The sequence below is a fragment of the Macaca thibetana genome, chromosome 17 (genome assembly GCF_024542745.1).
Source record: "Macaca thibetana thibetana isolate TM-01 chromosome 17, ASM2454274v1, whole genome shotgun sequence".
Classification (NCBI taxonomy): Eukaryota; Metazoa; Chordata; class Mammalia; order Primates; family Cercopithecidae; genus Macaca; species Macaca thibetana.
Window position 1 is genome coordinate 5,794,138 of NC_065594.1, and position 12,990 is coordinate 5,807,127.

General features: G+C 39.7%; 1 protein-coding gene across 4 annotated transcripts in view; it reads left to right on the forward strand.

Annotated features, from left to right (window-relative positions):
* Positions 1–12,990, forward strand: part of CDK8 (cyclin dependent kinase 8) — a 152,850-nt gene that overhangs the window by 125,118 nt on the left and 14,742 nt on the right. For 3 of the 4 annotated variants that reach the window (XM_050766890.1, XM_050766891.1, XM_050766893.1), the window contains 2 exons: positions 4,316–4,373; positions 7,062–7,193. In XM_050766890.1, the coding sequence (XP_050622847.1) occupies positions 4,316–4,373; positions 7,062–7,193 (190 nt within the window). The remainder of the gene's footprint in view (positions 1–4,315; positions 4,374–7,061; positions 7,194–12,990) is intronic. The other variant, XM_050766894.1, reaches the window with a different exon arrangement.

Sequence of the window (12,990 nt, forward strand, 5' to 3'; positions counted from 1 at the left end):
CAATTAGATAAGGGAACCCATTGCTTCAAACAGTAGTATCTCATTGATTTATATCATTTTTCAGCTGGCAGTCAAGGATGATCTATCATTATTTTTGTGCATGGCTTTGCTGTACTTGAAGATGTTGCCATGATATTATAATTTAAATCATGTAGGATTTCTGATCTCCATGGCAAAAAATACAGTTTAATGGAGTATATGCCTCATCAGAATGTCACCAGAAAAGTTCTATATGTTCTTTTAAGGTGATTATGTTTGATAGTATATAAAAGATCAGAGATTATTTACCAGAGTTACCTCTAATCACTTTACATGTAAAGTTTTGGTGCTAGAGCTTAAAAACTTGCTATCAAATTCTGCTACTGATAGACAAGGAAGAAAAGGAACCAAGAAATTAGTTTTTTGGGCGAGTAGAATATTGTTTCAAGATGGCACTAAGTACTAAAACAAAAAGTATTCATCAAGTCTTTCGAAGTCTTAATACTGATTAAACAACAAAACAGAACCCGTGACAGGGCCTTTCCTGTGTTTTTCTCTTGAGATTCCCATTAGATTACATTCAGAAGAGAAGAAATTTAGAGTTTGATTTGTCTACTAAATCATACTATCATTCCCTGGGGCGTATGCAGTGCTAATGGAAAGTAACATGAGGAGGGACCCATCATTTCTAAATAGTGCCATTACAACAACACTTAAGACCATTGGCTTTTGTTTATGACTATACCATGCCCAAACGGAATCAGAATTCACTTAAGAGAGAGTGTTGGGATAAAAGTGAGATGCTGGTAAGGTGGAATCTGCTTCAGATGGCGCAGTAGGCAGTGAGTTACCTAGCAAAGTAGTTTTTTAATTATTAACTGGAGCTTGGACCCCAAACTCTTAATACTAGGTTGGACCTTGACAAAGATACTATTTATCCTCTTACCAGTGGTCAAACTTAAGATTTAGAACTCGACCAGTCCAGTAAGTCTAGAATAAAAGAAACCTGAAATGAAAAGCAAGAGAGGGATTTTCCCCATCGTCAAGTGCCAAGCCAATACCATCCATCCCAGGGCTTTTCAGAACTGTGTCCCAGCTGCTGAATGAGTAAGAAAATGTGTTTAAAAAGAGGGAAGGAGAAAAAAAGATGGTGTGAGATCTTTTCCACTCCATCTCCGATGGACAGAGGAGAGACATGTGCACGTATTCACTGCGCTTTTGCCAGATATGGAGAGAATCTTTTAGGATTGAATACTCCAGTGTTAGAAAAGTCAGTCACGGCAATCTAATCAGCTTGTACCTCTGGAGAAGGTAGTGGGATTTGGGGTAGGGTAAAGGAGGCATGGGTGGTAAAAGGGACTTTTTTAACTGTGTGCAGCTTTATAGTTTGAATTGTTTAATTGAGAAAATGTCTGTGTATTACTTCTGTCATTAAGGGAGAGAGGAAAAATCCAATTTTAGAGCAGAAGAAAGCTTAGGGACAAAAAACGGCATAGCAGTGACATAGTTGTGAAAGGTTGCAGTCTATTCAAATAATGGTAAAAACATGAAAACAGGCAGCAGGAGCAGTGGGAAGCAGGGAAGGCAGGGCTGCCGATGATGGGAAGCATCCCGTCATAAGGACTGGACCTCATGTAGGGGTGGGGGAGGACCAATCAAAGTTAAAGTAGAAGTAGGTGTTCTTTTTTTATAGACGGAGTCTCACTCTGTCACACAGGCTGGAGTGCAATGTCCTGGTCTCAGCTCACTGCAACCTCCGCCTCCCAGGTTCAAGTGATTCTCCTGCCTCAGCCTCCGGAGTAGCTGGGATTACAGGCACACACCACCATGCCCAGCTAATTTTTGTATTTTTTAGTAGTCTTGGGGTTTCGTCATGTTGTCCAGGCTGATCTCGAACCCCTGACCTCAGGTGACCCGCCCACCTTGGCTTCTTGAAGTGCTGACATTACAGGCGTGAGCCCCTGTGCCTGGCCTTTTTTTGTTTTTGTTTTTTTGAGATAGAGTCTCACTCTGTTGCCCAGGCTGGAGTGCAGTGGCATGATCACGGCTCACTGCAGCCTCCACCTCCCAGGCTCAAGCGATCCTCCCACCTCAGCAGGAACTACAGGCATGTGTCACCACACCTGGCTAATTTTTTTAAAAAATTTTTTTGTTGAGGTGGGATCATACTGTGTTGCCCAGGCTGGCCTTGAGCTCCTGGACTCTAGCAGCCCTGCCACCTCATCCTCCCAAAGTGCTGGCATTATAGGCGTGAGCCACTGCACCCAACCAAAATAATATTTTAATCATAATCGTAAAACATAGTGAAAGCAAAGACATTTTTGAAAAGGTTCATTCATACACTCATCACTCTACACTTTTATTCTTCTAGTCCTTATTCACAGGAACTTTTTTTTTTTTTAACCTAGTTCTAATCACAATCTATATATCATTTTGTGTTCTGCTGTTTTTACCTAGTCTTCTTGTAATAATTTTCCATGTGGAAGGTGGAAGGTTCTAAGCAAGAGAGTGACATAATCAGACTTGTCTTTTATGAAAATGACCCTGGCAGCAGAAGTGAGGATGAATTTGAGGGAAGAGATTCAAAATGGGATTAAAGAGTAGGGAGTGTATTCAGCAGGTGTTTAGGGAGTCCTGCTCTGAAGAACCATGAGAGAAGAGTTCTAGCATAAACATGGAAGTTTCTTCCTGAGTCCGCATTGTGAATTGGGAGCAAGCCTTTTCCCCTTAGCCAAGTAGAAATGCTGCCTGATTCCATTTGGAAAGCCTTTCTCTGCCTTCAACAGTTTGCACTATCTCAGAAATCTGGTTTCTCTCTGAAATTGGCTGGGCCCTAAGAGACCACAGAGACTTAACCAGTGTTGATTGATTACTGTGGTGCATGAAAACAATTTTATTTGTCCTGGGTAGCACCTGTGTGTAGCTCCCAGGGACTACTGTTAGTGTTGTGGTTAGAAGTGTGTGTGTGTTTGGGGGGCTGGGGGCGGGGGAGTAGTGATAGAGGTTCTGAGATTTTTTGTGACTAAAACATCAGTATTATTATTACAGCAGTACATAGTAATTCCAAAAATTGCTACATAAAAGTACTTTCAGGATGATAAATTAGGAAGGGAGCCCCAGACTATTCAAAGACAGGGCAGACTGCTGCTACCCAGTCTTGCTGATTATGTTTAGGGCAAGTCATTTAACCTCTCTGGTGCCTAGTGGACTCAACTTTAAAAATCGTAGGAGTTTTTAACCTCTGAGATGTCAATGCTGCCATTTCAGCAATACTTTTTTTTTTTTTTTTTTTTGGCTGGGAATAATTATCTTTGGTAGGTGATAGGCTAGTATACTATACATTAAACGTTGGCAGTAATAGCTTAGGGGCCATCACTCTATCTGGTCAGCGAAGCCTGTGAAATGGTTACCACTATAAACAGACTTCATTACGATCTTTGATTTTAAAGTGATTTATGTCAGTATTCGAAGAGGTGTTCTAATCTAGTTTCACTTTTATTTAGCAGACTGGTAAAATTCAAGTCAAATCAAGTGGATCGCAGAATAGCAGAGCGAGTAAGGAGTAAATCCGTTGCCTTTTTCTTCCTCTTTCTGCTTTCTCTCCCCTCATCCCGCCTTACTCCTGCTTCTCCTTCCCTTTCCTGAAGAAAGGGCAGCCTTTATTCATTAGTGTAGTAGATACCATCATAAAAGACTGTAGATGGCAATCAGTATATATTTTAAAGATTTAAAAACTGAAACCTTTGTAAACTCCTACTTTAAATTTTAGCTTACTTTTTCACTTAAAAATGAAAACCTCAAAACTGTTCCTGTCATGAAAAATTCCTATTACTTTACTAACTTGTTTCTAAAGTACTTTGTTAAATTCCTCAATAATTCATTTATTTAAATGTAGGTGCATACTTCGTCATTTCCAAAAAAGGATTTCTGGTGATTCCTTGCCTGTAATTAATTTGCTACTTGGTATTAAATCATCTTTCTCGATTCATTTTTCCTTTAAAGTCAGAGCAAGACATTTATGTACTTGAAAGAGTGAGAAGGAACCACAACATGACTTTGTGAGATGCTTGCCAGTAGTGAAAACAGACTGATAATAAGGCCAAGAAAAGCCTCAGCCTTCTGTGGAGAAAAGCACGCTATATCTGGGCCTTCATGAAATTTGCATACCACTTTGCATATATACATGCACAGTTTCTTTGGTGACTTCCTGTATTTGGTTTTAATTTTCGAATAAATGAGATTTTTTAAAAGGTGGATTTGTGTTATATTGGCATATTGTCTATTTAAAAGAAACCACTACTGTCTACTGAAAAAAAACACTATTTTGTTTCCACAGAAACCTGCTAATATTTTAGTTATGGGTGAAGGTCCTGAGCGAGGAAGAGTAAAAATTGGTATGTTATATCTTTGCTAAGTCACAGTGTAGCACTCTTTTAAAACTTTTGCAGGCAGCTATATCACTTCTGATTTTTGCTGTAATATGCATATATTCATATAGTTCATATGATCGAAGCCATTTCTAAAGAGTATGCATAAAAGTAAAAAATGTTTCACACTCTTGAAAGGTGTCAGACACTCCTAAAGACTGAAACATTCTAATTATGAAACCGTGCAAGTTTCCCAGAAACCTCTGCTTTCATTAAAAATAGCCTCTAGAGGTGAGGGGCTTCTATCTCTGTTAGAGGCCAGCCTCACCTTTAGTCACACGGGCATACATACAGCATGCTAATAATCCTATCAGTCATGTTTGCTTGAGTCAGATTAGATGAGCACATATGTCTCTGTTGACCTCGTCTAGATTAGGAGTTACTAACACAAACTCTAGGGAAAACCATGAGGCTGGATAGGTACAGAACCTTAAGTTCTAACGAGACTGTCTTGTAGTAGGCCTTTGCCTGATGGGAAAAAAAAAATTAATGGGCATTCTCTACATATTTTCTGATAGCTCTATTTTCTTAAATATCAAAGCAAAATTTTACCCACTTCTGGTCTGATAATCTGTAAGGATAAAACTAAATTTATTTAATCTGATTATTTTTTTCATTGTCATTTCCAAGTTGTGTTTGTCAACATATGTTTAGTTTGTTTTGTGTATGTGTAGAAGAAATGTTTAAATTGTATTAATTTAAAGGCATCAGGATTGTAACAAAGTTAATAGTAACTTCTGATCACCAGATTTAATGTAAATTGGAAGTAACAGCTGATTTGTATCACTTCACCAACAAAGAAACACATGTGTGTTCTTAACCCTTCTAATATTCTTCCTTATAAATCCCCCCAGATCCCACTTTCCACTTCTAATTAGACTCTTAAAATACTCTGTTTTTGATACAACTTTCAAATGTCTAGTTATGAATAGATTTGATGGCCTTAACGAACTCCAAGTTTGGCTTTCCTTGAGAAGCAGACCCTGTCGGCACTCACCCTAGTGCCCTCAGAAATGCCTGTTAAGTCTTTTTTTTTTTTTTTTTTTTTTTTTTTTTTTTTTTTTTTTTTTGAGACGGAGTCTCGCTCTGTCACCCAGGCTGGAGTGCAGTGGCCGGATCTCAGCTCACTGCAAGCTCCGCCTCCCGGGTTCACGCCATTCTCCTGCCTCAGCCTCCCGAGTAGCTGGGACTACAGGCGCCCGCCACCGCGCCCGGCTAGTTTTTTGTATTTTAGTAGAGACGGGGTTTCACCGTGTTAGCCAGGATGGTCTCGATCTCCTGACCTCGTGATCCGCCCGTCTCGGCCTCCCAAAGTGCTGGGATTACAGGCTTGAGCCACCGCGCCCGGCCCTGTTAAGTCTTTACATGTGCTTTTAAAGGAGTCTCTCCAGTCCGTTTTGGTGGCATCAAATTCAAATGTAAGTTCAAAGCATGCAAAATAGAAAAGAGCCAGCCGAACAGTAATTACAAAAGTGTTCTTTACTGTATGATTTAGGGAAAATGTATGTAATACACTAAATCTAGTTTGGAATTCCACTTCTATGTAATGTATATGATGGCAGGTTTGGGGAACACTACATCTTAAAGCATTCACATTTAAGAAGAAATACTAGTTCTGTAAATCAGTATTTAGTAATCTTACTCATAGTTTTAATTATTTGCCAACTTTTGGGTTTTTTTTTTTTTTTTTACCTTCGTAATTAAGTTGATTCAAGTAAGGCCTACTTCATTAAAAAATGTGTTTTAGGAAAACAGAACTAAACTTATCAAATGGTGGGTGAGTTTTGAAATTTTTGAATAGGTGGTATGAATAATGATCATTCAACATGTATTAGGCAAAAGCTATGTGTAATGACAACTGTACGTGATACTATTAGGGATAGATATGAAAGAGACACAATTTTTGCCTTTAAAAGATTATGGTATAGCAGGATAAACAGCCATGCCCGAATAACTACACTACATGTTAAACTGTGTTAAATGCCATGACCAACTGTATCTAATCTCAGTTCTAGCTCTGAGGTGTGAGTTTGTGACCTTTGTCAAATCACCTAACTTCTTGAACCATATTCATCTGGAGAAGGAGGTGATTTAATTAGATGACTTTTAAAGTCTTACCTAGCTTTTTTAAAAAAAAATAGTGTGATTCCTTAAAATTAAGTTAGTGAAATTCAACCCAAGTAATGGGGGAAATAATGGTGTTAAAATACTGCATAGTCAACTTCTGATTAATTACACTAGTGAACAGGCTTGTTGATGCAAATAATGGAAAGCCTTACTGTAACTGATCCCATTTCCTGGTGCTTGTGACCAGTACTAAGAATGGAAATGCAGCTCAACAACCCTGTCCCTAACGGTGGGGTGACACATGGAAAGAAAAATCTGCCCAGAGAAGCAAGGTCACCCTTGACCTCAGGCAGCAGAGCTTGACTATAACCCCACTGAGGAACTGGGTAACAGTAATTTGAAGAGAATGGAGCTCTCAAACTTGCTTTTTGTAGACTTCTAAAATGGATAAGATGTTTTGTTGGTTTCTTCCCCTAGAATTCAGCACATTTTTCATCTTACTGAATAAGATGGTAAATTAGACTAATTGGTTAGATTTGTAAAAACCATTTACTTAGCATGATTTTTTTTTTATTTTTTATTTTACAGCCGACATGGGCTTTGCCCGATTGTTTAATTCACCTTTGAAGCCTTTAGCAGATTTGGATCCAGTGGTGGTTACATTCTGGTACCGAGCCCCTGAACTACTTCTTGGAGCAAGGCATTATACCAAAGCTATTGGTGAGCAGAACTAATTAAAATTCCATGAATTTTTAAGTTTCTTTAAATGACACACATTCCTATATATTTTTAAATTAAGTAGTATAGTAAATTATAGAAATAAGAGCAGAATGGATGTGATGGCTCATGCCTGTAATCCAAGCACTTTGGGAGGCTGAGGCAGGTGGATTGCTTGAGTCTAGTAGTTTGAGACCAGCCTGGGCAAAATAGCGAGACCTTGTCTTTAAAAATTAGCCGGGCGTGGTGTCATGTGCCAGTAGTTCCAGCTACTCGGGAGGCTGCGGTGGGAGGATTGCTTGAGCCTGGTAGGCAAAGGTTGCAATGAATCATGATCGCACCACTGTACTCCAGCCTAGGCGATGGGGAGACCCTGTCCCAAAAAATATAAATAAATAAATAATAAAAGTAAGAGCAAAGCCTAACTCAAAAGTCTACTACCTAGAAATACTATCAGTAGCAATAGGGGTATATCATTCCACGTACCTCTCTCTGCATAGAAAGATATCAAAAATCTTTGTAATTAAATGGGATCATTTATACATTCTATTTAGTTTTATATTTAATTCATAAAACAGTACAATTTTGAAGTCCTTTAACTTCAGACAAGTGTTTCTTTTACCAAAAGAAATAGTAACTTCTAAAAGTGCCCCCTAAAATTAAAGGAAAGACATTATGAAAAAAAAAATTAGCACTTTAGGACATTTTAATCCACTTTTCTGTTTTTAATAATATCAATCACCTCCCTATTATAAACAATGAGGAAATTAGTGCTCTTACACTTCTTCCCCTACCAACCTCTCAATCTATAAGCAGCATTAGTAATATTATCATCATCACTTTGTCAGTGTTTACATTTTTTTGTTTGCTAACCATAGTTCCCACAGTTGTTTATACTTAAGTTACGAATTGTTGTGAATTTAATGCTCAGCTGCCAGGCCTCTCACCACTGCTTGTCCATTACTCACACCTTATTCTGCTTCATTCTCTTTGGTTGCATTATCATCAAGTAGTTTTTTTATGTGCTTTACCTTTCTTCTTTTCTTTATTTTGTGTCTGTATGGTTTCCTTAACTTGTTCTGTATCCTCCAGGATGATATCAAACACACTTCTCCTTTACTGGGTAACTGCATCCTGAAGTTTTCTAGTTTGGATTGGTTGGTCTCCAAGCATATTCTACCATTTCATCCTGCCTTTTCCCTTTTTTATTCCTCTGGGTTAGATCTGTTGCTTTCTGGATTTCATTTCTTATTTTGCTACAGTATGTTCTCATGTAAATTCCTTTGGAACTGTATCTTAGAGGTAAAATTTCTAGTTCTTGTATTTCTGAAAAATGCCAGTATCATACTTGCTAGCTTGCCCAGGTTTACAATTCTAGGTACAAAAGAATTTTCTCTCAGAACTTGGATGACACCCCTCCATTGCCTTCTAACGTCAGCATTGCTAATGAAGTCCCTGCCAGTCTTGTTCCTAGTCATTGGTAGACCACCTGGGTTTTTTTTGTTTCTGGAAACAAATAGAATTTCTCATCCTTGTATTTCACAGTGATATGCTGACCACTTGGTGGGCACACTCAATCTGAAGTTCATATCCTGTATCTGTGGGAAATTCTCTTGTGTAGTCCTTTGATTTCCTCCTCAGTGTTTTCTGTTTCTCTCTTTCCTCAACTCAGTGTTGTCAGATGTTGAATTTCTTGGATTAATCCTTTATACTACTTTTTTTCTCATGTTTTTCTGCCTTTGTCATATCCATTTCTAAAAACCTCTTCTTGTTCTCTGATTATTACTTTTTCATAGTATCTTGTATTTTTTCATAGAAAGAAAAGCCTAATATCTATGAAGACAATGACAACATTGCTGATTTGTTTGTACTTTGCAGTATTCCCAGAATAATTATCTGTGTTTTCTTTATAGTCACTCTTTTCATTGCATGTTTTGATCTCTCCCTTCCATGTCGCAAGCGTTCTTCAACTGTTTGGTGACCCTTGAGTGTCTCTTTGCATTTAACAATCAGGTTACTAAAACTGCTTGAGAACTTTGTATCAATCATGGGACTTAAAGAGTGAGAACTTTAGGGTGATCCAGCAGAGACTGGGGTAACTTCTACATACCAGAAGGTGCAGGTCTTTCCTCTGAGGCCGAAGTCTTCAGGGAAGAGTCCTCCAACTTTTGGCCCATGCTGTATGTACCTGGCAGCCCCGGCGTGATCATAGAGAGTAGGGAGGAGGATCCGCTCCTCCTGTTCAAATACAGACTTTGTAGCTGGTATTCCCAAGAACAAAATCTTCACAGCATTGTAGGGGAAAAGTCTGCTTCCTACTCAACGACAGCACTGTGTCCTGAGACCTTCTCTGAACTGTCTTGTCTGCCTTCCATCTTCTAGGTCTCCACTTGGCCAGTTTCTTCTTTACATTCAGACCTTAGTGAAAATAGTACCTCTTCAGAGAGAACTTCCTGGATCACATAGTCTAAAATAGCACCCTACTTCCCCCTTCACACTTTCTTTTACCTTATTGTCTTCATTGACTCAAAGGGTATCTAAACTCCACTAAAACAAATACACCTCACCTCACTGTTCACCATTGCAAACCAGTGCCTGTATAGTATGTGGTGAGAACTCAGTTTTCTTTGTTGGATACTTGAATGAATCTTGTCTCTGACAGTCTCCTTCTGTTCTTGTTACTGTGCATTTGCACTTTTATTACTTTGCTGTCAATTAAATGTAGATTCAGGAAGGGAAAAGGAGCAATGTTTGTGATCTTTCCCCCATATTAATCTTGAATCCAGTATGTCATTTCCAAAAATCTTTATGTTCATTAATCTTCATACATGCCTTAAGATCACATTTTATTTTACAGAAAAATAAGTCCGTTAGATATGGGAATTCTCTATACTATCTTTGTAACTTTTCTATAAATATAAAATTATTAATACAATATTTAGTTTTTTAAGTCAGTTAAAAGGAAAAATAAGGATTATTTATCTAGTCCTATTTTGGAATACATGTTATTACCTAAGTACATATTTGGGTATCTTTTTTGCAAGCGTACTCTAAATGCATTTAAGGACATATATAAACTAATATGATACACAGCGATTTTTTCCACTTAGAAAATGAATATTTAAAAGCAGTGTTACTTTTGGTAAAGCGTATTAACAAACTCTACAAATAAGAAAGTGATGCTATCGCAGAAACTTGTGACTCTGGCTCATTGTTTATTAACTTCTTATTTTTCCTGAGAAACTTCTGTCTTATTGGAAGCATTAAGATTTATATAACCTGGCCGGGCGCGGTGGCTCAAGCCTGTAATCCCAGCACTTTGGGAGGCCGAGGCGGGTGGATCACGAGGTCAGGAGATCGAGACCATCCTGGCTAACACGGTGAAACCCCGTCTCCACTAAAAATACAAAAAACTAGCCGGGCGAGGTGGCGGGCGCCTGTAGTCCCAGCTACTCGGGAGGCTGAGGCAGGACAATGGCGTGGACCCGGGAGGCAGAGCTTGCAGTGAGCTGAGATCCGGCCGCTGCACTCCAGCCTGGGAGACAGAGCGAGACTCCGTCTCAGAAAAAAAAAAAAAAAAAAGATTTATATAACCTTTTATTCACTAGGATATTCTGCAGTCTAGCAGTTCTAATGCAGGGTGTGTGCCACAAATCTAAACTACCAGCCCTTAGGAAGCTGGATTCTCCTGTCCCAATGGCTGTGTGATTTGGGAGAGAGAAGGCCTTTCTTCATCTTTTCCTCCCTCCTCCTCCTCACCAACATAAGCATGTATTGGGTAACTACTATGTAAACTTTTTAAAACTTAGGAGGACCAAGTGTGAATTCAAATTATGGGCCTTACCCTGAAGAGATGTACAGTCCAGTTGAGAAGACAGTATGAATATATGCATACAATAATTTAGTCATCTTTGAACCATAGAAGTAACAAAGACCACCAGCCCAAGTTGTCGTCTTCGTTCTGTCATTCTGGGGGTGTGTTTACGCATTTAGTGCTTTAGCCTCAGTTTCTGAAAATGAGAATTTAGCCTGAGTCATCAATTAAATCTCCCTACACTCGAAAGTTCTGTGCTTTTATTGATTTATTTAGAGACAGAGTCTCGCTCTGTCACCCAGGCTGGAGTGCAGTGGTGCAATCTTGGCTCACTGCAGCCTCCGCCTCCCAGGTTCAAGCAATTCTGCTTCAGCCTCCCGAGTAGCTGGGATTATAGGCTTATGCCACCACGCCCAGCTAATTTTTGTATTTTTAGTAGAGACAGGGTTTTGCCACGTTGCCCAGGCTGGTCTCGAACTCCTGACCTCAAGTGATCTACCTGCCTCGGCCTTCCAAAGTGCTGGAATTACAGGTGTGAGCCACCACACCCAGCCAGAGTTCTAAGCTTTTAATTAAAAACAGCTGCCATCTGAGGCCGGGAAGTTACAGAGGGAACTGACTTGGGTGCAAATGATTGAAACCAAGGTCAGTGCCATTTTCTCAGCACTGGTGATCCCAGCCCACACCCTCGTCTGGTGTACACCTGCTTGCCCAAGATCAATCTTGGACAACACTTTCTTCTATTGAAACATTGATTCAAAATTTATAATATACACAAACCATTTTTAATTTAAGTTTTTCAAAATAAGGTCGGGTGCAGTGGCTCACACCTGTAATGCCAACACTTCGGGAGGCCGAGGCGGACAGATCACTTGAGGTCAGGGGTTTGAGACCACTCTCACCAACATGGTGAAACCCCATCTCTACTAAAAATACAAAAATTAGCCAGGCATGGTGGCGGGTGCCCGTAATCCTAGCTGCTCAGGAGGCTGAGGCAGAAGAATTGCGTGAACCCGGGAGGTGGACGTTGCAGTGAGCGGAGATCACACTCCTGCACTTCAGGCTGGCGACAGAGCTAGACTCTGTCTCATAAAAAGTAAAAATAAAATAAAAATAAGAATAAGGAATTACAAAATGAAACCTTTTCCTTAATACCAGCCTCTACCACACAATCCCATTCCTCCTGTCTCCTGCAAAGGTAGCCTAAAGATTGAGTAAAATGCTCAACAAATTTCTCACACCACCCTTAAAGCTGCTTACCAAGAACTTCCCCAGCATTTTGGCTTCCCTGTTTGATAGTTGAATTGTGAGCAGGTGATAGAAGAGCCTTTCTAGTTGAACATATAAATAATTGGTGAATACATTCCATTTAGCAGAGGGGTTAAACCTGTTACTGAAGCTACTAAGAAGGAGCAAAAGCATAGGGAAAAAAATATGATCAGAACACATCAAACTCACATGTTCCCCCTCTACTACAAACAGATTGTAGTGCTGTGGTCGTTTATTCTGTTGTGCAGAACTGCAAGCTGAGTCACTAAACCAAAGAGAGGAAATAATAGGTTAGTAAACATTGTAATCCCAGGAACAAAGTTTAATTCACTTTTGAGCGTTTTGTTTTTTGTTTTTTTTGGTCTGATTTACTTTGGGGAGAAGGCTAAAAAAGGGATGTCAATCTCTAATTCAGTGCCACTAAAGTAGTCTTAAAAGTCTTACTGCCGGGCACGGTGGCTCACGCCTGTAATCCCAGCACTTCGGGAGGCGGAGGCGGGTGGATCACGAGGTCAGGAGATCGAGACCATGGTGAAACCTCGTCTGTACCAAAAATACAAAAAACTTAGCCGGGCGTGGTGGCGGGCACCTGTAGTCCCAGCTACTCTGGAGGCTGAGGCAGGAGAATGGCGTGAACCCGGGAGGCGGAGCTTGCAGTGAGCCACTGCACTCCAGCCTGGGCGACAGAGTGAGACTCTGTCTCAAAAAATTAAAAAA